Below are 23352 nucleotides of genomic sequence, written 5' to 3'. Positions count from 1 at the left end.
ACTGTGAGTTGACGGAAAAGTTACAGTTCACTGTGAAAGTATGGACCAGGTGCAGTTCACTGTGAGAGTATGGACCAGGTGCAGTTCACTGTGAGGGTATGGACCAGGTACAGTTCACTGTGAGAGTATGGACCAGGTGCAGTTCACTGTGAGGGTATGGACCAGGTGCAGTTCACCGTGAGGGTATGGACCAGGTACAGTTCACTGTGAGGGTATGGACCAGGTGCAGTTCACTGTGAGGGTATGGACCAGGTACAGTTCACTGTGAGGGTATGGACCAGGTACAGTTCACTGTGAGGGTATGGACCAGGTACAGTTCACTGTGAGGGTATGGACCAGGTGCAGTTCATTGTGAGGGTATGGACCAGGTACAGTTCACTGTGAGGGTATGGACCAGGTGCAGTTCACTGTGAGGGTATGGACCAGGTGCAGTTCACTGTGAGGGTATGGACCAGGTGCAGTTCACTGTGAGGGTATGGACCAGGTGCAGTTCACAGTGAGGGTATGGACCAGGTGCAGTTCACTGTGAGGGTATGGACCAGGTGCAGTTCACTGTGAGGTTATGGACCAGGTGCAGTTCACTGTGAGGGTATGGACCAGGTACAGTTCACTGTGAGGATATGGAACCGGTGCAGTTCACTGTGGGGGTATGGACCAGGTGCAGTTCACTGTGAGGGTATGGACCAGGTACAGTTCACTGTGAGGGTATGGACCAGGTACAGTTCACTGTGAGGGTGTGGACCAGGTGCAGTTCACTGTGAGGGTATAGACCAGGTACAGTTCACTGTGAGGGTATGGACCAGGTGCAGTTCACTGTGAGGTTAAGGACCAGGTGCAGTTCACTGTGAGGATATGGACCAAGTGCAGTTCACTGTGGGGGTATGGACCAGGTACAGTTCACTGTGAGGATATGGAACCGGTGCAGTTCACTGTGGGGGTATGGACCAGGTGCAGTTCACTGTGAGGGTATGGACCAGGTACAGTTCACTGTGAGGGTGTGGACCAGGTGCAGTTCACTGTGAGGGTATGGACCAGGTACAGTTCACTGTGAGGGTATGGACCAGGTGCAGTTCACTGTGAGGGTATGGACCAGGTACAGTTCACTGTGAGGGTATGGACCAGGTACAGTTCACTGTGAGGGTATGGACCAGGTGCAGTTCACTGTGAGGGTATGGACCAGGTACAGTTCACTGTGAGGGTATGGACCAGGTGCAGTTCACTGTGAGGGTATGGACCAGGTGCATTCACTGAGGTTATGGTCCAGATACAGTTCAGTGTGAGAGTATGGACCAGCTACAGTTCACTGTGAGGATATGGAACAGGTGCAGTTCACTGTGAGGGTATGGACCAGGTACAGTTCACTGTGAGGGTAGGGACCAGCTACTGTTCACTGTGAGGGTATGGACCAGGTGCAGTTCACTGTGAGGGTATGGACCAGGTGCAGTTCACTGTGAGGGTGTGGACCAGGTGCAGTTCACTGTGAGGGTATGGACCAGCTACTGTTCACTGTGAGGGTATGGACCAGGCGCAGTTCACTGTGAGGGTATGGACCAGGTACAGTTCAATGTGAGGGTATGGACCAGGTGCATTTCACTGTGAGGGTATGGACCAGGTACAGTTCACTGTGAGTGTATGGTCCAGGTACTGTTCATTGTGAGGGTATGGACCAGGTACAGTTCACTGTGAGGGTATGGACCAGGTACAGTTCACTGTGAGGGTATGGACCAGGTGCAGTTCACTGTGAGGGTATGGACCAGGTACAGTTCACTGTGAGGGTATGGACCAGGTGCAATTCACTGTGAGGGTATGGACCAGGTGCATTTCACTGTGAGGGTATGGACCAGGTACAGTTCACTGTGAGGGTATGGACCAGGTGCAGTTCACTGACGTTATGGTCCAGATACAGTTCAGTGTGAGAGTATGGACCAACTACAGTTCACTGTGAGGTTAAATTCACTGTTAGATTACGGATCAGGTACTGGTCAATGTGAGGTTACGAATTAGATACCGTTCACTGTGAGGTTACAGACAAAAGACTGAAAGGACGTTTGGGGAATGATTTGGTCGGAGTGAAGCTGATAGCATCACGCATGATTAGAGCATCCGAGGGAGGTAATGCAGAATGCACATGAGATAACAAATGTAGGGCATGTGGGAGTTATAAAAACTCATTGGGCATTAAATGACTCAAAGAAAGAAATGTTGAAAGAAATTCATCACATATCATGTGACAATGGTCGTGAATCTGACTCTGCTGATACTGATGAGCCTATCTCTACGAGAATGATACCCAACAGAAACATGTCAAGGAGAAAATCTGGTAGAGAACCAGGTTGTGAGAACTCCAAGAGCATAAGAAAGAGGAGTCCAAATCTAATAATAAACAGTGATGAAGATACAGGTGAGAATTCTGAATCCAATTTGGCTTCTGAAGAAATGATAAACAACTGCTACCGAATTGACCTGTCATTGACTGATCTTGAACAGTTGGCAAGTGACGTGCCATCCTCTAAAAGTAAAGAAGAACAGTTGAAATCAGGAGTGCACAAATAGTTTCAGTTCGTATTACTAAATGTATATAAGGACTGCAAGGAGGAGGTAAAAGCCGTAGAACAAAGAATGGTGCATATACAGCCCACTGACTCTGCGAAGATTGAATCCTCAGCTTTACGTGATGCTGAAAGTAACCAAGTGAAGGAAAAGAGAGAATGTAAAGCTGGAGGGATTGAAAAGTGCTTATTGGTTAAAAAGTAACCAAATATTTCCCTCAGCATTGACAATACTGTTTGCAGTTTTGCTGCAAAGGATCCTCGACATTTGGATAAATATTTATTGGACAATCAGAAAAGACTGTCTGCATTACATGTGAGACAGAAAGAGACAGAAATCCAGAAGAAACGCAATAAAGGTGCCCTCTCTAAGTTGGGCAGTCAGGAACCTGCCAAAGGGAAACACATTGGTCGGGATTCTTCGTTCCGCCGCACGGGTTTTCTGTTACAGCGCCCCCGCCAGCAGCAGGATTCTCCGTTCCGCCAGCCGGCCAATGGGGTTTCCCAATGAATTGGCCAAAAGGGCTGTGCTCTGCCTGGTAACAGGTGGCGATTTGATCGTACCCCAATAGAATGGTTCTCAGAGCCCTGAGGGAGCAGATGAGTCCTAGACACACAAAGAAAAGGACCTGCTCGCTATTTCTCCAGAAGGCTGTAAGTGATATCTGAAGCCACAGATAACCTGAATGAATCTACAATAAAAAAAACCTTGGACTGAACGCAAAGTTCAAAGGGGAGAAAGGTGCTAAAAACCACCATCTTAAACAAAGACTCTTTTCTTCTTTGCCTATGATTTCACCCCTTTTGACTCCTCTGTGTTTGTCTGTCGTGTGCGTGTGTATATAGAGGGTGGGAATTAGGAATTTGATAATAGTTAACCAGACGTATGTGCTGCATATTTCACTATAGTTCTTGTTATTAATAAAAAGTAATTGTGTTTACATTTACAAACCTGGTGACTGTAATTATTAGGCATTCAAGGGCCAAAGACTTTGGATATTTTTCAAGAATTATTAGTTAATTCACTTGCGTTGTGACTCTAGTTCAAGTGGGTCTGGAATTGACCACGCACTAGCCCAGGGTGTCATAACAGAGGTTACAGACCAGTTACAGTTCACTGTGGGGTTATAGACAAGATATTGTTCACTGTGAGGTTAATGACCAAGTGCAGTTCACTGTGGTGTTACAGACTAGTTACAGTTCGCTGTGAGGCTACGGCCAGGTACAGTTCACCGTGAGGGTACATCAGTGGTAGGCAAACTGTTGGAGAAGATACTGAGGGAAAGGATCTATTCACATTTGGATGAAAATAGACTTATCAGTGATAGGCAGCATGGTTTTGTGCAGGGAAGGTCATGTCTTACAAACCTGGCAAGGGAAGGGCTGTAGATGTCACATACATGGACTTCAGTAAGGTGTTTGATAAAGTTTCCCATGGCAGGTTGATGGAAAAAGTGATGTCTTATGGGGTTCAGGGTGTACTAGCTAGATAGATAAAGAACTGGCTGGGCAACAGGAGACAGAGAGCAGTGGTGGAAGGGAGTGTCTCAAAATGGAGAAAGGTGACTAGTGGTGTTCCACAGGGATCCGTGCTGGGACTACTGTTGTTTGTGATATACATAAATGATCTGGACGAAGGTATAGGTGGTCTGATTAGCAAGTTTGCAGATGATACTAAGATTGGTGCAGTTGCAGATAGCGAGGAGGACTGTCAAAGAATACAGCAAAATATTGCTAGATTGGAGAGTTGGCCAGAGAAATGGCTGATGGAGTTCAATCCAGGCAAATGCGAGGTGATGCATTTTGGAAGATCTAATTCAACAGCGGACTATACGGTCAATGGAAGAGTCCTGGGAAAATTGATGTACAGAGAGATCTGGGAGTTCAGGTCCATTGTACCGTGAAGGTGGCAACGCAGGTCGATAGAGTGGTCAAGAAGGCATACAGCCTTCATCGAAAGGGGTATTGAGTATAAGAGTCGGCAGGCCATGTTACAGTTGTATAGAACTTTGGTTAGGCCACATTTGGAATACTGTATGCAGTTCTGGTCGCCACATTACCAGAAGGATGTGGATGCTTTAGAGAGAGTGCAGAGGAGGTTCACCAGGATGTTGTCTGGTATGGAGGTGCTAGCTATGAAGAAAGGTTGAGTAGATTAGGATTGTTTTCGTTGGAAAGAAGGAGGTTGAGGGGGGACCTGATTGAGGTCTACAAAATTATGAGAGGTATGGACAGGGTGGATAGCAAGAAGCTTTTTCCAAGAGTGGGGGTGTCAATTACAGGGGGTCACGATTTCAAGGTGAGAGGGGGAAAGTTTAAGGGAGATGTGCGTGGAAAGTTTTTTTACGCAGAGGGTGGTGTGTGCCTGGAACACTGCCAGTGGAGGTGGTAGAGGCGGGCACTATAGCCTCATTTAAGATGCATCTAGACAGATATATGAATGGGCGGGGAACAGAGGGAAGTAAATCCTTGGAAAATAGGTGACAGGTTTAGATAAAGGATCTGGATCGGTGCAGGCTGGGAGGGCCAAAGGGCCTGTTCCTGTGCTGTAATTTTCTTTGTTCTTGTTCTATCTAAGCCTAGATATTGTCCAGGTCTTGCTACATTTGAATATGGACTGCTTCAGAGTTGCAAATGGTGCTGAGCATTGTGCAGTCACCAGCCAAAATCACCATTTAGAATTCCTACAGTGCAGAAAGAGACCGTTCGAGTTTGCACTGACCCTTTGAATGTGGAAACACCAACCAACATCCCCATTCCAAATTCCTACAGTGCAGAAGGAGACCATTCAGGTTTGCATTGACCCTTTGAATGAACACCTTACCTAGACCCATTCCTCCACTCTAATTTCATAACTCCACCTAACCTGCACATCTTTGGATACGAAGGGGAAAGTTACCATGGCCAATCCACCTAACCTGCACACCACTGGACTGTGGGAGGAAACTGGAGCATCCGGAGGTATCCCATACAAACACAGGGAGAAAGCGCAAACTCCCTCCAGACAGCTACTCAATTGAACCCGGGTTCCTGGCACTGTGAGGCAGCAGTGCTAACCCATGCTGGCCTTCTGATCTTACGATTGAAGGAAGGTCATTGATGAAGCAGCTGAAGCTGGATGAGCGATGCCACTACCATGAGGAACTCCTGCAGTGATCTCTCAGGACTGAGATGATTGGCCTCTAACCATTGCAACCACTTTTCTTTTCGACAACGCAGGATCGCTGAGCAGGGGGCTGCTGAAGGAGCGCCGGAGCCTTCAAACGGAGATTGACTTGCTGACCACGGGGAAAGCTGAGGCCCAGTGGAGGAGGGTACAGGGAGCAGTGGTTGAGTATGGGGAGAAGGTGAGTCAGACGTTGGCGCATCAGCTGCGGAGGAGGGAGGCGGCTGGGGAGATTGAGGGAGTCAGAGATAAAGGGGGGAACATGGTGCGGAGTCCAGCTAAAATAAACGAGGTCTTTAGGGACTTTTATGGTGAGTTGTACATGTCAGAACCCCCGGAGGGGGGGTGGGGGAGGGGATGCGGCAGTTCCTGGACCAGCTGAGGTTCCCAAGGGTGGAGGAAGGGCGGGTAGAGGGTTTGGGGGCCCCGATCAAGATGGAGGACCTAGTTAAGGGGTTGGGGAGTATGCAGGCGGGCAAGGCTCCGGGGCCGGATGGGTTCCCGGTTGAGTTCTACAGGAAGTTCTCGGAGCTGTTTGGCCCGTTGTTGCTGAGAACCTTTAATGAGGCGAAGGAAAAGGGAATCCTTCCCCCGACGATGTCGCAGGTTTTGACCTCGCTTATTCGGGCGTGTGGGTCGGGGAGGGTAAGATATCAGAGATATACCAGGAGTCGCAGGAGGCGGAGGAAGCCTTGGTGGAGGAGCAGAAGGGCAAGTGGGAGGAGGAGCTGGGTGAGGAGCTGGATGAGGGCCTGTGGGCTGATGCCCTGGGCAGGGTCAATTCCTCCTCATCTTGCGCCAGGCTCAGCCTGATCCAGTTTAAAGTGGTGCACAGGGCGCATATGACAGGGGCGGGCATGAGTAAGTTTTTTTGGGTAGAGGACAGGTGTGCGAAGTGTTCGGTGAGCCCAGCAAACCACACCCATATGTTTTGGACATGCCCGGCGCTTACGGAATTATGGAAGGGCTTCGCAAAGGCTATGTCCTAGGTCTTGGATACTCGGGTATACTCTTTTTGTAAGGGGCGCATGCCCCACTTTGCTTTGAGATGGGTGTTAAATTGTTAATCGTTTAGAGGGTTAAGTTGTTTTGTTTTGTTGGCATATTGCCCTGTTTTCTTTGTATTGTTTTCCTTTTTGGAGTGTTTAGTAAAAATTATTGAAAAACCTTGAATAAAAACATTTAAAAAAAAAAAGAATTGCCGAGCAGAACCGATCTTCGCGTAAGCGTTCTCCAAAGCGGGCTTCAGGACGTGCGACAACGCAGAATCGCCGAGCGGGTGAACGGATATTGTGCGACAATCGCCAGGCAGGAATGTTCCCTTCCAGTTGGGGAACACTTCAGCAGTCAAGGGCATTCAGCCTCTGATCTCCGGGTAAGCGTTCTCCAAGGTGGCCTTCAGGACGCGCGACAACGCAGAATCGCCGAGAAGAAACTTATAGCCAAGTTGCGCACACATGAGTACGGTCTCAACCGGGACCTTGGATTCATGTTGCATTACATTCACCCCCCACCACCTGGCCTGGCCTTGCGAAATCGTACCAACTGTCCTGGCTTGAGACAATTCACACCTCTTTAACCTGGGATTACCCATCTCTCTGGATCTGTAAAGACGTAATTACCTGCAAATGCTCACATTCAAAGTATCGTCTTGCATTTTTGACTTTGTCCATATATATGTTTCTGGAACCTACCTCTTCATTCACCTTTGGAAGGAGCAGTGCTCCGAAAGCTAGTGATTTGAAACAAACCTGTTGGATTTTAACCTGGTGTTATAAGAACATGAGAACATAAGAACTAGGAGCAGGTGTAGGCCATCTGGCTTCTCGAGCTTGCTCCACCATTCAATGAGATCATGGCTGATCTTTTGTGGACTCAGCTCCACTTTCCGGCCCGAACACCATAACCCTTAATCCCTTTATTCTTCAAAAAACTATCTATCTTTATCTTAAAAACATTTAATGAAGGAGCCTCTACTGCTTTACTGGGCAAGGAATTCCATAAATTCATAAACCTTTGGGTGAAGAAGTTCCTCCTAAACTCAGTCCTAAATCTACGTCCCCTTATTTTGAGGCTATGCTCCCTAGTTCTGCTTTCACCAGCCAGTGGAAACAACCTGCCCGCATCTATCCTATCTATTCCCTTCATAATTTTATATGTTTCTATAAGATCCCCCCTCATCCTTCTAAATTCCAACGAGTACAGTCCAAGTCTACTCAACCTCTCCTCATAATCCAACCCCTTCAGCTCTGGGATTAACCTAGTGCACACCCTCCAGTGCCAGTACGTCCTTTCTCAAGTAAGGAGACCAAAACTGAACACAATACTCCAGGTGAGGCCTCACTAACACCTTATACAATTGCAGCATAACCTCCCTAGTCTTAAACTCCATCCCTCTAGCAATGAAGGACAAAATTCAATTTGCCCTCATAATCACCTGTTGCACCTGTAAACCAACTTTTTGCGACTCATGCACTAGCACACCCAGGTCTCTCTGCACAGCAGCATGTTTTAATATTTTATAATTTAAATAATCCCTTTTGCTGTTATTCCTACCAAAATGGAAACCTCACATTTATCAACATTGTATTCCATCTGCTAGACCCTAGCCCATTCACTTAGCTTATCCAAATCCCTCTGCAGACTTCCGGTATCCTCTGCACTTTTTGCTTTACCACTCATCTTAGTGTCGTCTGCAAACTTGGACACATTGCACTTGGTCCCCCAACTCCAAATCATCTATGTAAATTGTGAACAATTGTGGGCCCAACACTGATCCCTGAGGGACACCACTAGCTACTGATTGCCAACCAGAGAAACACCCATTAATCCCCACTCTTTGCTTTCTATTAATTAACCAATCCTCTATCCATGCTACTACTTTACCCTTAATGCCATGCATCTTTATCTTATGCGGCAACCTTTTGTGTGGCACCTTGTCAAAGGCTTTCTGGAAATCCAGATATACCACATCCATTGGCTCCCCGTTATCTACCGCACTGGTAATATCCTCAAAAAATTCCACTAAATTAGTTAAGCACAACCTGCCCTTTATGAACCCATGCTGCGACTGCCCAATGGGACAATTTCCATCCAGATGCCTCGCTATTTCTTCCTTGATGACAGATTCCAGCATCTTCCCTGCTACCGAAGTTAGGCTCACTGGCCTATAATTACCCGCTTTCTGCCTACCTCCTTTTTTAAACAGTGGTGTCACGTTTGCTAATTTCCAATCAGCCGGGACAACCCCAGAGTCTAGTGAATTTTGGTAAATTATCACTAGTGCATTTGCAATTTCCCTAGCCATCTCTTTTAGCACTCTGGGATGCATTCCATCAGGGCCAGGAGACTTGTCTACCTTTAGCCCCATTAGCTTGCCCATCACTACCTCCTTAGTGATAACAATCCTCGCAAGGTCCTCACTTGTCATAGCCTTATTTCCATCAGTCACTGGCATGTTATTTGTGTCTTGCACTGTGAAGACCGACCCAAAAACCCTGTTCAGTTCCTCAGCCATTTCCTCATTTCCCATTATTAAATCTCCCTTCTCATCCTCCAAAGGACCAATATTTACCTTAGCCACTCTTTTTTGTTTTATATATTTGTAGAAACTTTTACTATCTGTTTTTATATTATGAGTTTACTCTCATAACCTATCTTACTCTTCTTTATAACTTTTTTAGTAGCATTCGGTTGCCCCCTAAAGATTTCCCAGTCCTCTAGTCTCCCACTAATCTTTGCTACTTTGTATGCTTTTTCCTTCAATTTGATACTCTCCCTTATTTTCTTAGATATCCACGGTCGATTTTCCCTCCTTCTACAGTCCTTCCTTTTTGTTGGTATAAACCTTTGCTGAGCACTGTGAAAAATCGCTTGGAAGGTTTTCCACTGTTCCTCAACTGTTTCACCAAAAAGTCTTTGCTCCCAGTCTACCTTAGGTAGTTCTTCTCTCATCCCATTGTAATCTCCTTTGTTTAAGCACAAAACACTCGTGTTTGATTTTACCTTCTCACCCTCCATCTGTATTTTAAATTCCACCATATTGTGATCGCTCCTTCCGAGAGGATCGCTAACTATGAGATCCTGAATCAATCCTGTCTCAATTCACAGGACCAGATGTAGGACCGCTTGTTCCCTCGTAGGTTCCATTACATACTGTTCTAGGAAACTATCGCGGATACATTCTATAAACTCCTCCTCAAGGCTGCCTTGACCGACCTGGTTAAACCAATCGACATGTAGATTAAAATCCCCCATGATAACTGCTGTACCATTTCTACATGCATCAGTTATTTATTTGTTTATTGCCTGCCCCACCATAAGTTACTATTTGGTGGCCTATAGATGACTCCTATCAGTGGCTTTTTCGCCTTACTATTCCTGATTTCCACCCAAAAGGATTCAACCTTATCCTCCATAGCACCAATGTCATCCCTTACTATTGCCCGGATATCATCCTTAAATAACAGAGCTACACCACCTCCCTTACCATCTACTTTGTCCTTCCGAATAGTTTGATACCCTCGGATATTTAACTCCCAGTCGTGATCATCCTTTAACCATGTTTCAATAATGGCCACTAAATCATAGTCATTCACGATGATTTGCGCCATCAACTCATTTATCTTATTCCGAATACTACGAGCATTCAGGTAAAGTGCACTTATACAGGTAAAGTACACTTATGTTGGCTTTTTTACCTCTGTTCTGAATCTTAACACCTCGATCAGTAGTCTCGCCTAAGTTATATTTCCTCTTAACTTTTCTCCTAATTTTCCTTGTCGTTGAACCCATATCTTCATGTAACAACCTGCTGCGTTGCTTACCATTAATGTTTTTACTTCCCGTTTTATTCCTTTTAGTACTCCTGGTCCTATTCACTGAGCTCTCCTCAGTCACTGTAACCTGTACAGTCGCCCTTTTTGATTTTTGACTATGGCTTCTCTGCCTTACACTTTTCCCCTTACTGCCTTTTGTTTCTGTCCCTGTTTTACTACCTTCCAACTTCCAGCATCAGTTCCCATCCCCCGCCACATTAGTTTAAACTCTCCCCAACAGCTCTAGCAAACACCCCCCCAGGACATCGGTTCCAGTCCTGCCCAGGTGCAGACCGTCCAGTTTGTACTGGTCCCACCTCCCCAGAACCGGTTCCAATGCCCAGGAATTTGAATCCCTCCCTCTTGCACCATCTCTTGAGCCACGCATTCATTGGAAGACTTCTTACTGTGCTCACCCCAGTCCAACGCCGGCATCTCTACATCATGACTTTTCTTTATGCCAGGTATGACTCCAGCCAATGAAGGCTTTTCCCCCTAGTTCCCATTGACTCTGGTTTTGCTCCCTGATGCCATACTCAATCAGATATTGCTTTGATGTCAAGGGCAGTCACTCTCACCTCACCTCTGGAGTTCAGCTCTTTTGGTCACGTTTGAACCAAGGCTGTAATGAGGTCAGGAGCTGAGTGGCCCTGGCAGAACCCAAACTGAGCATCAGTGAGCAGGTTATTGCTAAGCAGGTGCTGCTTGCTAGCACTGTTGATGACTTATTCCAGCTATTAACTGATGAGTGAGAGTAAACTGATAGGGCGGTAATTGGCTGGGTTTAATTTGTCCTGTTTCTTGTGTACAGGACAAACCTGCACAATTTTCCACATTGCCGAATACTTTGCTCTAAATGTGTTGGCTTTTCTCTAAGGAAGTGCCTGGCTTGACTTTCAATTCCGGTTGTTGAAAGATCTTATCTTGTCACTAATTTTCTTTATCATTCATTCATGAAAAGTGTGAAACGAGGTCAGGTACTGTAATGTGCACTCGATGCATGTGGTTGTATCCCAGGTAGAGCCAGCATCTTCAGCAAGATTGCACCAAAACTTCAAACTGTATGTGATCTTAGAATCAGAGAATTTACAGTGCAGGAGGCCATTCGGCCCATCGAGTCTGCACCGGCTCTTGGAAAGAGCACCCTACCCAAGATCTGCACCTCCACCCTATCCCCATAACCCAGTAACCCCACCCAACACTAAGGGCAATTTTGGACACTATGGGCAATTTAGCATGGCCAATCCACCTAACCCGCACATCTTTGGACTGTGGGAGGAAACCGGAGCACCCGGAGGAAACCCACGCACACACGGGGAGGATGTGCAGACTCCGCACAGACAGTGACCCAAGCCAGAATCGAACCTGGGACCCTGGAGCTGTGAAGCATTTGTGCTATCCACAATGCTACCGTGCTGCCCGTGATTGTAACAAATATAATCTTCCCCAGTACTGAGGGCAAACATTTCATTGCATTGCTGCAGAATGTGGCCCAACTTAGGACTGTGGCACAGCTCCTAACTCTATTGTGTCATTTGTAAATGTAAATAATCTTTAGTGTCACAAGTAGACTTACATTAGCACTGCAATGAAGTTACTGTGAAAGCCCCTAGTCGCCACATTCCGGTGCCTGTTCGGGTACACAGAGGGAGAATTCAGAATTCTCAGCCAGTACGGGAATTGAACCCACTCTGCTGACCTTGTTCTGCATCACAAACCAGCTGTCTGGCCCACTGAGCTAAACCAGCCCATTTCTGAGGATAGCTCAGCTTCCTGGAAAAGGAAGTAATATCCCGAAACAGCATTTAGATAATTGAATGCATTGTTGAGGAATAATCATCAGACAGGATATCAGAGAGAATGCCAATGCTGTTTTGGAATAGTGTCAACTGATCGCCCCTCGTACCTTCAACCGTCCGGCACTCCCTCAGTCCTGCATTGGAGTGTCACCATGGGTGACGTGCTTCGTTTTCTGGGTGGACAGAACTCAGGGGTGGGAGTGCCATCAGTGAACCATGGGGGACTCCTAGCTCTGAAAGATTCTGAGCCTCATGTCATGCGCGTTGGAATTGTGAGGCACAGTAACATGAATGGCGGGTGATCGAAGATCCGTTGGCAGCAGTGGCTCTGTGTCATTCATAAGTAATTATCAAAGAATTCTCCTGATCAAGGTTGAAAAAACAAAACTTAGCATCATCCCAAACCACAGGCCACAATCATACAAAGGCCAACAACTTGAGTGTTTCTACTTTAGCCACAGAAAAAACATGTTCAGATAATCAGAACTAGATCTTCAAGGGCAGAGCTAATGAGTTCCATAGTTGACAACATTGACATGGAGCAATGTGCTTCATTGAGGTGTTCATTGTGCTGTGAAGTCTGGCTGATTGCTGATTTTCATACCTGCTGAGAGGGGGAATAATACCCTCCATCGGCTCCACAACGAGTTTGGAAATATATCCCTCTGAGTACAAAGTGTCCTCTCTGAAATGGAAGCTGAATGGACTCACTTCTTTATTAAGCATGTAGACAGTTTCATGTGCTTTATGGCCTGTGGATGACAAAAGAAACAGGATTGTTGCTGATCGCCAGCGAACAGTTTTATGTCTATTATGATCGCAGACCAGACCGCAACGGCGGCGAGGATACTGGACCAAAACCACAGTATTTTATTTTATTTGTAAGACTGTGCGGAAAGGATACTTCGCTCCAGGAGTGATTGCACAAAGAGAGAGGAATTTGGTACTTTAAAACTAGTGTTTATTGTGAACACAATATTAAACTCTTTAACATCATACTCAAAAATAGCTTACAATTACCCCTTAAACAATAGTACTCTATTCCCAATTAAACAACAAGACAGGAAAACATACAGCTTTAAATCCATCCTACGTTCCAATGGCACAGGTTAATACTTGCTTCCCTCAACGGAATTTTGCTTCCTAGAACTGAATTTGCCAGGGTAGCACAGGGTAGCAGGCTGCATGAGTGGCACTGCCGAAGTGCCAGGCTGGCAGTGCCAAGGTGCCTGGGTGGCAGCGGGAGTGCAAGAGTACCACCCTGCCCAAGTGTCAACCACCTGGGGCCTCCGATGACCTGGGTAACCCTCCTGGGTGACCCCCCCTTCCCCCCCCCCTCCCCCCCCCCCCCCCCCCGCCCCCTCATTCCGAGTCTTGCGAATCTCAGGGGAGGCCTCTCGGAAGATGTAAAGGCCTCATCGCATCAATAAGTCGGACCCAACGAGGCAGTTCAATCGCGCCCAATATATTTAAAATCCTGCATTGTCACAGTGGCCATGACATTCTGGCTGCTTTGTGAAGGGCACAGCTTCTAGTTTGATGGACGTTCAGAGACTATTTCCTCGGGTGGATGTAGCTGTTACAAGGGGGCATAACTATAAGGTTCAGGGTGGGCGATATAGGAGGGATGTCCGAGGTAGGTTCTTTACTCAGAGAGTGATTAGGGTGTGGAATGTACTGCCTGCTGTGATAGTGGAGTCGGACACTTTAGGAACTTTCAAGTGGTTATTGGATAGGCACATGGAGCACACCAGAATGACAGGCAGTGGGATAGCTTGATCTTGGTTTCGGACAATGCTCGGCACAACATCGAGGGCCAAAGGGCCTGTTCTGTGCTGTACTGTTCTATGTTCTATGTAAGACAATTTTTCTTCAGTGAAGTAATATAAAATGCTGTGCATTTAATACCTCCGGCTCCCCATCTATTTTAGATTTTACAGTATTGGCATGCAAATAAAATTTTACTTTATGGCACTGAAGTTCATGTCACAATCTGTTTGCTATCTATTTGTCGGGGTGCACTGTTACTTCACAGCACCAGGTTCAATTCCCGCTTTGGTCATTGTCTGTGCAGAGTCTGCATGTTCTCCCTGTGTCTGCATGGGTTTCCTCCAGGCAATCCAATTTCCTCCCACATGTCCCAAAGACGTGCTGTTAGGTGAATTGGACATTCTGAATTCTCACTCTGTGTACCCGAAGAGGCGCCAGAGTGCGGCGACTAGGGGATTTTCACAGTAACTTCATTGCAGTGTTAATGTAAGCCTACTTGTGACAATAATAAAGATTATTATTTATCTCACCTTCCTCGACCCATATGTTTTCATCCCATTTCATTTTAACTGTCTTTTTTACCATTTCTTTCTTTCTTAATATTTATAACCCCCCCACCCCACCATCTTATCCACCTTTCCTTACCCACTTTGCGTCCCCTTCCCCTCCCCCCACATCTACAGTTCACCCTCTGATGTCAGTTTCTCTGCTGTTTGGCCTTTCACATCTTTTTTTCTCTCTGGGGACTGCCATTAGCACTCTTTCCCCTTGGTTTCTTTGGCCATTAGCATCCCGTTTCCCTGGGTTTCTGTGGCTAGGACTCATCTTTCATTCTCACTCCATAGTATAAATATTTCCCACTTTCTCTGTCTGTTAGCCTTGACAAAGAGTCATTGGATTCGAAACGTTAGCTCTTTTCTCTCCCTACAGATGCTGAGATTTTGCAGCATTTTCTTTTTGGTTTCAGATTCCAGCATACGTAGTAATTTGCTTTTATTCCTATATATTTTGTTTGTCTCATCTCTGATTGAGGGGACGGGCTGTGAAACTGTTCCCAGATCAATAAGCATACCACTGAGTTATGTTCAGGTCAACAGGGGAGTCACCTACCCCAGCTCCCTCTTACAGTGGGACATACCAGACCTTCACTCAGGAGCAGTCTCCTGCTTTGATTCCATACACTTAGGATGGGATTCTTTGGTCTGCCAGCCATGTTTTCCAGTGCAGCACGACCCCACCAGCAGTGGGATTCCCCATTCCTGCAGCCGGCCATTGGGGTTTCCCATTGTGGCCACCTCATGCCATCGGGAAGCCTGTGGGTATGGCTGCGCTGCCGGCGGACCAGAGGATCCCGCCGACGGAGAAGTCCGCTGTTAATTTCCCCTAAAACAATAAATTAAAACCTGTCGCCAGACGCTCTTTCTGCCTCGTTCTCCGGCCCCCGATTAACAAATTAATTTCAACAATCCAGCCCACTAGTTAAAGGCATGCTTCAGCAAACAAGCACCACTGGGGGCTGCCTTACCAATTTTATGATGGGAAAAGCACTAATTCCACTTCTGTTGAAGTGAAAAAATTCAAATACATACCTTCCAGCACAAATTTGTAGTTGATGTGGGACTGTTCGAGGGAGACTGCTGGTTCACGAGTATTGCCACATAACAGGAAGGGAACGGTGATATTCTGTTCTGGAATTATGAAGCTCCAGAATGATTCAGTGATGTTCAACTGCTGAGGCACAAACTGAAAGCTGACCTGGAGAAAGGACACGTGGTCATACAAGAGTCATAACCATGTGACGAGGCTGATACCATCGCTGTTAAAATCTATTCTGATGCCAAAAACTATGCTATGTCAAAAACATCATTCTTTAGCTTCAGGAGATACAAGTGGAAGTTAAAAAGATGTTGAACATGCTTTTCAATGGGTCCAAGGCAAGACATTTCATTGCTGTTATTAATGACTGCCCTCTGCACTTATTTATTGTAACTGAATCTCATTCCTGTGTAACAGCACATTTCTCCTACTCAAAAAGGCCAAAGTTAAAACGATTGCTGTAGATTATATCTGAACCACCACAGAGATTTTAATATTACGTTGCAGATAAAAGTGCCTCTTTACAAATTAGACTAGTTAGTAATTATCACAATTAAGCATTGTGTGGGTCTCCATTAACTTGACCCTGGCTGTGATATGGGCTGATATTGGGCCAATTTGTTTCTCATCTTTGTTTGCTAAACAGCAAGTCTGGAATAGCACAATTAGGTTCACGCAGTGACAAGTGGTAACTTCAATCAGCGGTTTGTACAATGGCACAAAATGACTCACAATAGTATTTGAGCTCCCCCTGGTGTCACATTTAGTGTGAGATAGAATTCATCCACTGATCGGGTCATCTGGTTCAGTCTGAGTTAGCTAATCTCAATCAGTGTTGCAGTAAGGATGCTACAATTGGCGTCAATGCTCCCAGCCTGTGTTCCTGACCCTCATAATCAGTTAGACATCTCTTAATTGAAAGCAGTATTTGATTGCTTTCCAGATGTAATCTTGGACTGAAATCAGGTGTGAGCGACGTCCTGAATTTTATCCCAGTGTGACATGTTCCAGAAATCGAATGAGGGACTTTACTGGGCTGAGCGATTCAATGGCAGTATTAAGAGTGAGTCATTGGGCTGCTCTGTTTCTTTTCCAATTGATAAACTATAAAACTGGTAAATGGAAAAAAACACCAATCCCATTTCTGTTGACCAGAACTACTTGTGTCTCGAATGTAATGAACTCAATTGTTCCTACCAAGGGCCTTTTGCTCCCTCCAATATCGACTATCCCCATCCTCTTCTTGCCTGTCTTCCATCTTCTGTAAACTTCAGCTTCTCCAAAATGTTGCTGCCCTAACCTGCACCACGTTTTATCATTATGCCTGCTCTCATTGATCTACATTGGCTCTTGGTCCAGTAATACCTGGAATTTAACATGCATATCTTCATCGTCATCGGTTGGACTCTGTACCTCTGGACCTTCACTAATCCTAAAAGCCTTCAAGTTATCTGCACTCATCTAATTCTGCTCTATAGTTTGTTCCTAATTTTCTTGGCACTCACCACTCACCTGTCCTAATATTTTCCGAAGTGGCCCGCTATCAAATTTTATCTGATTTATACACCTATCAAGAGGGGCAGCACGATAGCATTGTGGATAGCACAATTGCTTCACAGCTCCAGGGTCCCAGGTTCGATTCCGGCTTGGGTCACTGTCTGTGCGGAGTCTGCACATCCTCCCCGTGTGTGCGTGGGTTTCCTCCGGGTGCTCCGGTTTCCTCCCACAGTCCAAAGATGTGCGGGTTAGGTGGATTGGTCATGATAAATTACCCTTAGTGTCCAAAATTGCCCTTAGTGTTGGGTGGGGTTACTGGGTTATGGGGCTAGGGTGGAGATGCTGAACTTGGGTAGGGTGCTCTTTCCAAGAGCCGGTGCAGACCAGATGGGCCGAATGGCCTCCTTCTGCACTGTAAATTCTATGATAATCTATGATAATCTTGGAATGCTTCACTAAAGACCCTGTAAAAATGTGTGCACTTACAGAGTAACAGCAGTCTCTGAACTAACCTCAGTCTTCTTCCCTGCTGTTATATACCCTTTTTCTGTCAGGCAGAAGAATGTTGGCTGCATCCGTACATCCGGGGCATTCTCACATATCCACTGGAAAGAGTAGTCACTGTTTGTTGGATTCAATATGTAGAAGGCTCTGAGAAAAGCAAAGAGATGTTTGTTCCATTCCGAGCAGCAGAGCTGGAGGGTTTCTAGTTACACGTGTACAGTTTGATTAACAGCTCAATTAGATTATTTAAGGGAAAATCAAATTATTGCGGATGCTGGAATCTGAAACGAAAACAGAAAACTATGGACAATCTCAGCAGGTCTGGCAGCAGTTGTGGAGCGAGAACAGAGCTAACGAGTGCAATTAACCCAACAAATAACTAAGTGTCATTTTGGGCAGATTTGGCAGGGTATATCACGTAATAGCTAGATCGTGGCCTGTATTTACCCATACAGTGTGAAAACATTAGCCCCCACGGGATTCTCCACATGCCTGGCTCCCTTGCCGTCTGGTTCGCCCGACTTGCAACCCCCCTCGCTACCCCTGGACCACCCCCACCAGTCCCCCCAGCCCCCACCAAAGCTCCCCCCCCCTGGCTAGCAGAAAGGCTCCAATGTCCCCCCCCGCCCCCCCACCGACTATGGCGGTGCTGGACAGTCAACAGCTGCCATGCGAGGTCCCCAAAACCTGTGAACACCCATCGGGAAGTCGGCCCATTGGGGACGGAGCATTGGGGGAGGGCCTCAGGTGACGTCCTGAGGCCGTCCTAACGGCGTGCGGCGTACTCAGCGATTACGCCGATTTTGAGGGGGCGGAGAGTCTGAAACTGGCACCGCCCCTTATCTCGCCTTAAAATCGGATTCTCTGGCCAATCGCTGATTGCGATTTCAGCGTCGGCAATCGGAGAATCCAACCCTAAGTATTGACACCAACAGAGAATCCGTGGACTTTTATGACAGAAAAACCAGCGGCGCACCTAGATCGATTCCGCTACTGTTGAGGGGCTAGCACCGATGCCGCGTGGAACACAATCAATTCCAATGAAAAACGGTACAGGACTGCCGGGTCTGTGATTGACACTCGGGAGGCTGACAACCTGCAGCCGCACATACACAATACACTCCGTACACAGACTTATCCCAGCCAAAAAGATGGCACTGGTTGTGCTGGAGTGCGTTCATGCAGCTGATGGGTCAGCTGGGGCCAGATGGTACCTGGGGGGTGCCCTGGGGGGGGACCTATACGATCTGTGGCACCAGGTTCAAAGTGGGCTGTTAGCGGTGTGCATAGCTGCCTTGCTGGCTGCGGCAATGGTGTGCCATGTCCGTCCACCCCAACCCCACAACCCACCTCCTGGCGAACCTCCACTACTTCCCCCAGCTCTGGCAGAAGCCCTCCCCGGCCAGCAACATAACTGTCAGCAAACTATGGCGATGTTGGATACCTTCCATACCCCTTCTCTCTCCCTCAACTGCCGACACGCCGGTTTCACGATTTTTAAAAGCACAAGTGAACCACGCCGTCGGGAACTCGGCCCATCGGAGGCGGGAATCAGCCAGGCCCTGGAGAGTACAGAGTCGGGCCTGCTAATGATATGCAAATGGTGTCTACTGTACATGCGGAGTGAAATGAATTGACGCCGTTTTCGAGGAGGTGACGGAAAATCACAATTTGACGTCAAATCGGCGCCTGCCCTGATTTACACGTTGGAAGCTATTCTCTGCCCAATCGCCATTCCCGATTTTGGTGTCCGCCATCAGAGAACCCCACCCCTAAAGAATCATTTGACAGTTTTGTCACTGATTTGAGGCTGAAGGCCCAGCCATGCAACTTCAGCAGCCTGAAATCTCATCCATGACCAAATTGTCTTTAGTGTCGCTAACGATAAGTGCCGAGAAGAGTTGTTGTGGATGTTGACTTCTTTATTTCTATGCGAACCACAAGCTGTTTCTTATATTGACCAAATGACCACACAACCAGTATATTAGTCAAAAGACAGTTGATTAATAAACACAAGACTTATCTCTATATGCAATGATACACATGGCTATGCACTAAACTATACCTAATAACTAAGATGACCTTTACTTAACTTCGGGGTGACCGGCTCTGTGCAGGAGTTAAGGCCTTTATCTGTGCCCACCTGGGTCGGTTGGAAGTAGTCACGTTCGTCTTGGCTGGGCTCGTCCTTCAGATAGCGATCACGGGTCCTTGAGCTTGGCTGGTTGATATGCTGCAACTGGTCGCACACAGGCCGGTCCAAAAGAGGCCGATCTCTCAGTTTGCAGTTCTTCTTATTACCCTGGGTTTTCGCGCCCCTTGGGGTGGTCCTAACTCCAGATCCAATGGATCGATAGGGTTTTGATCACCCTCATTGATCCTGGCCAAGATGGGGGCGGATACCTTGATGGCTGGGCAGGTCCTAGCTGTCATTGTCCCAGGCATGTATGCCTTTCCAAATAAGGGGAAGTGTCTGCTCCTGTTGCCGTTCCTTGATTCGACTTCTATTGTCCTGGGGAAATGGTGATTGACCTTTAATAGGTGCAAGTTTCTGTCAGGTCTGGCTTCTTTGCACAATACACAGAGGCTGTGTACTTGTCTGTGCCCCAAGTTGACCACAATTCCCATGGTCCTTTGCAGGTGGCCATTTTAGATGGCTACACAGGAGAACAATTTGGTGCTGGAACAAGTAGTAAAGATTTACCAGACGAGCAAGGTAGCTACACAGCAAATCAGCAGACTTTGTTCAAAAAATATTGGCGCCAACTCAGAGGAAGACAGAGAAGGATCAGATACACGAGGGTCATCAAGGTATTGAAAAATGTCGTAGACGAGCAAGGCAATCTTTGTACTGGCCTGGAATCAACAAGGATGTGGACAATCATGTGGAGGAATGCAGCATTTGTCAGATGCATCAATCTGTGCAATGCAAAGAGAGCCTAGAATAAAATGAACACATCACCTATCCATGGCTGAAAGTTGGTCTGGATCTATTCTACTTTAAAGTTCATGCCGATTTGGTCATTATTGACTACTAGTCCAAATATCCCGAGGTGATTATGCTGACAGATTCAATGACTTGAATCTGTTTTTGCTCGCCATGGAATTCCATTACACATTATCTCTGACAATGGTCTTTGCTTCACCAGCTGGGAGTGGACACAATTTGCAGAACGTTATAATTTTGATCACATCGCATCAAACCCATTGTACCCTCTATCCAATAGCAAAGCAGAGAAAGGCGTAGGAAAAGTCAAAAAACTATTCAGGAAAGCACTCAATGACAACAAAGATTTATCATTGGCACTGTTGACGTCTGAGCTACTCCACTGTCACCAGGTTTGTCGCCTGCCCAGATGTTGATGGGAAGAAAAATTCGCAACATGTTACCAGAGATCTTGATTCAGAATATGGATGACCAAGAAATACATAACCGCCTGAGGTTACAAAAACAAAAAGAGTACGACAACAAGCACACAAAACCTTTATCAAAGGTAAAAAAAAGAAGACTACATTCGTATACAAAATTCTGATGGTGGATGGCAACATATAGCTAAAGATTTAAGACAAGTTGCACCCAGATCGTATTTGTTCAGACTGATCAAGGTTCAACGTTTAATGAAACAGAAGAGCATTACTGCGAATAAAAAAACCAAGTTCCATCTCAAACTCAAAACATCATAGGCTGGATTATCCGCACCCCGACGCCGAAATTGTGCTCAGCGACGGGGTGGAGAATCTGTTTTCCCGCATGAAATCGGGACCGGTGCCGGATCGACTATTCTCCGCCCCAGAAATGCAGCGTACTAAGTATCCACCACCTCAGGCCATTGCTTGAGGCCCGCCCCGCTATTCTCCGTCCCCTACCGGCCAAATTCCCGACGGTGTGGTTCTAATCTGGTCCTGCCGTTCGGGAACCTCGCATGGCGGCTGTGGACTCAGTCCAAGGCCGCCACAGTCGGGGAGGGCCACTCAGAGGGCAGGGGGGGCCTCATTCGGATCTGGAGGCTATGTGTGCGGGCGGTCCGGGTTGGGCCAGAGGCTGATTTGGGGCAGTATTTCGGGGATCCAGGCCCGTGGGCTGAGTCCCCCATGGAGCACGGCACGGCCGCAGGAGACCGCAGCCAAGCACAAGCGTGGCCTTTGACCCAGAAGTGCGGGGGGCTGTATCGGCAGCTGCAAGCTGCAAGCACCATGACAGCTGCCTGCTAGCCCCCTGCAAGATGGTGAATCTCTGGCCTTTTGACGCCAGTTTTCCTGGCGTAAAAGTTCACAGTTTGCACAACGGTGTGGGGTCATCGTCCCAAAAACGGAGAATCCAGCCCCATAGCTCAGGATGCCATCTTCAAAGACTATAACTTTCCTAATCAAGACAATTTGGAAGGTAACTTGCATACTTTGATGCAACCACTGAGAAGATCAACAAGAACGAATAACCTCCAAACAGATTTAATTTGTAATGACTAATAACTATTCATCTGTCATCACCAATGTGACTTAACATTTAATTTTGCAACTGAACGTAAATAAAAACAAGTTAATGATTCATGTTCGCTAATGTAATGTTCAAAGAAAAAATGTTACAAAGTTTATAACCTTTTTTCCCAAAGAAATGGGGATGTGACATTATCATAAATGTGAAGAACTTTAAAGGTTAATGTAATGTTTAAATCAACCACTAGAGGGAGCTAGATGCACAACTATACAAAGCATCGATGCTAAGCCTTGTGGGTGAGAGGTTGAGGAGAAAGCTAGAGTACAGACTGAAGGAAAGATAGTGTGAGTGAGAGCAGATCATAGTTAATGTAATATTGTAGAGATTAGTAGTAGATGCATGTAGATTATTTGTTTATTATCAACTGTGTATTATATAGGAGTAAGTGTGAAATCCAATTAAGTAGTGTTAATAAATCTCCAGCTTTGTTCAATTTAAAAGCTATTTATGATCTTTGTGAACACTACGCCAACCATTCTAAAATTAGCAACACAAAGAACACCACAGGTACTTTTCCCCTTCGTGGAAAGGTCAATAACCAGGGGGCATAGATTTAAGGTAATGGGCAGGAGGTATAGAGGAGATATGAAGAAAACCTTTTTCGTCTAGGTGATACTGGGTGAAAACTAAAGAAAAGTGTTACATCTCCTGAACTTTCTGAATGAATATTAAATTCATCCTCTTGAAAGGCGAATAAGATCCAGGAATACACAGATTGCAAAGCGCTTTAGGCAATGGTTGAGTATCTAAAATAGTCTGATACCTCAAGCCAGCAATGTGGGCATTTCAGGTAACAAGATCACAGATGCTGTGAAATGTGAAATAAAAACAACAAATGCTGGAGATAAACAATAGGTCACTTAGCATCTGATGGTTACACCCTCTATCACAACACCCAAATCATCCCACTTTCAGATACTAACTGATCTGTTGTGTGTTTTCACCATTTTCTGTTGTTTGTTTCCTTTTTTTCCTACAGAATGTATTTTTCATGCTGACAATTTAATGTGTTTATAGTGCTAATTATCGGGTACAGTTTAAGAATATAAACCACTTCAGAGAATTAATCTACTGTTTGTTTTCAGTTGAAGAGCAATTATTATTCCTTGTCATGCGGTGGTTTTAACCAGTGGATCGAGTTTCCCTCTAGAATTCTACA

General features: G+C 46.2%; 1 protein-coding gene across 1 annotated transcript in view; it reads right to left on the bottom strand.

Annotated features, from left to right (window-relative positions):
* The window catches only part of hydin (HYDIN axonemal central pair apparatus protein), a 1604351-nt gene that overhangs the window by 179836 nt on the left and 1401163 nt on the right, over positions 1 to 23352 (bottom strand). Inside the window, exons 72-74 of the mRNA XM_072518656.1 lie at positions 17707 to 17845; positions 15691 to 15856; positions 12936 to 13083 (exon numbers count right to left, since the gene is read on the bottom strand). Coding sequence (XP_072374757.1) covers positions 12936 to 13083; positions 15691 to 15856; positions 17707 to 17845 — 453 coding nt within the window. The remainder of the gene's footprint in view (positions 1 to 12935; positions 13084 to 15690; positions 15857 to 17706; positions 17846 to 23352) is intronic.

Source organism: Scyliorhinus torazame, chromosome 10 (assembly GCF_047496885.1).
Source record: "Scyliorhinus torazame isolate Kashiwa2021f chromosome 10, sScyTor2.1, whole genome shotgun sequence".
NCBI classification, from domain to species: Eukaryota; Metazoa; Chordata; class Chondrichthyes; order Carcharhiniformes; family Scyliorhinidae; genus Scyliorhinus; species Scyliorhinus torazame.
Note: the sequence above shows the minus strand (reverse complement) of the source record. Positions and strands in the feature narration are given on the sequence as shown.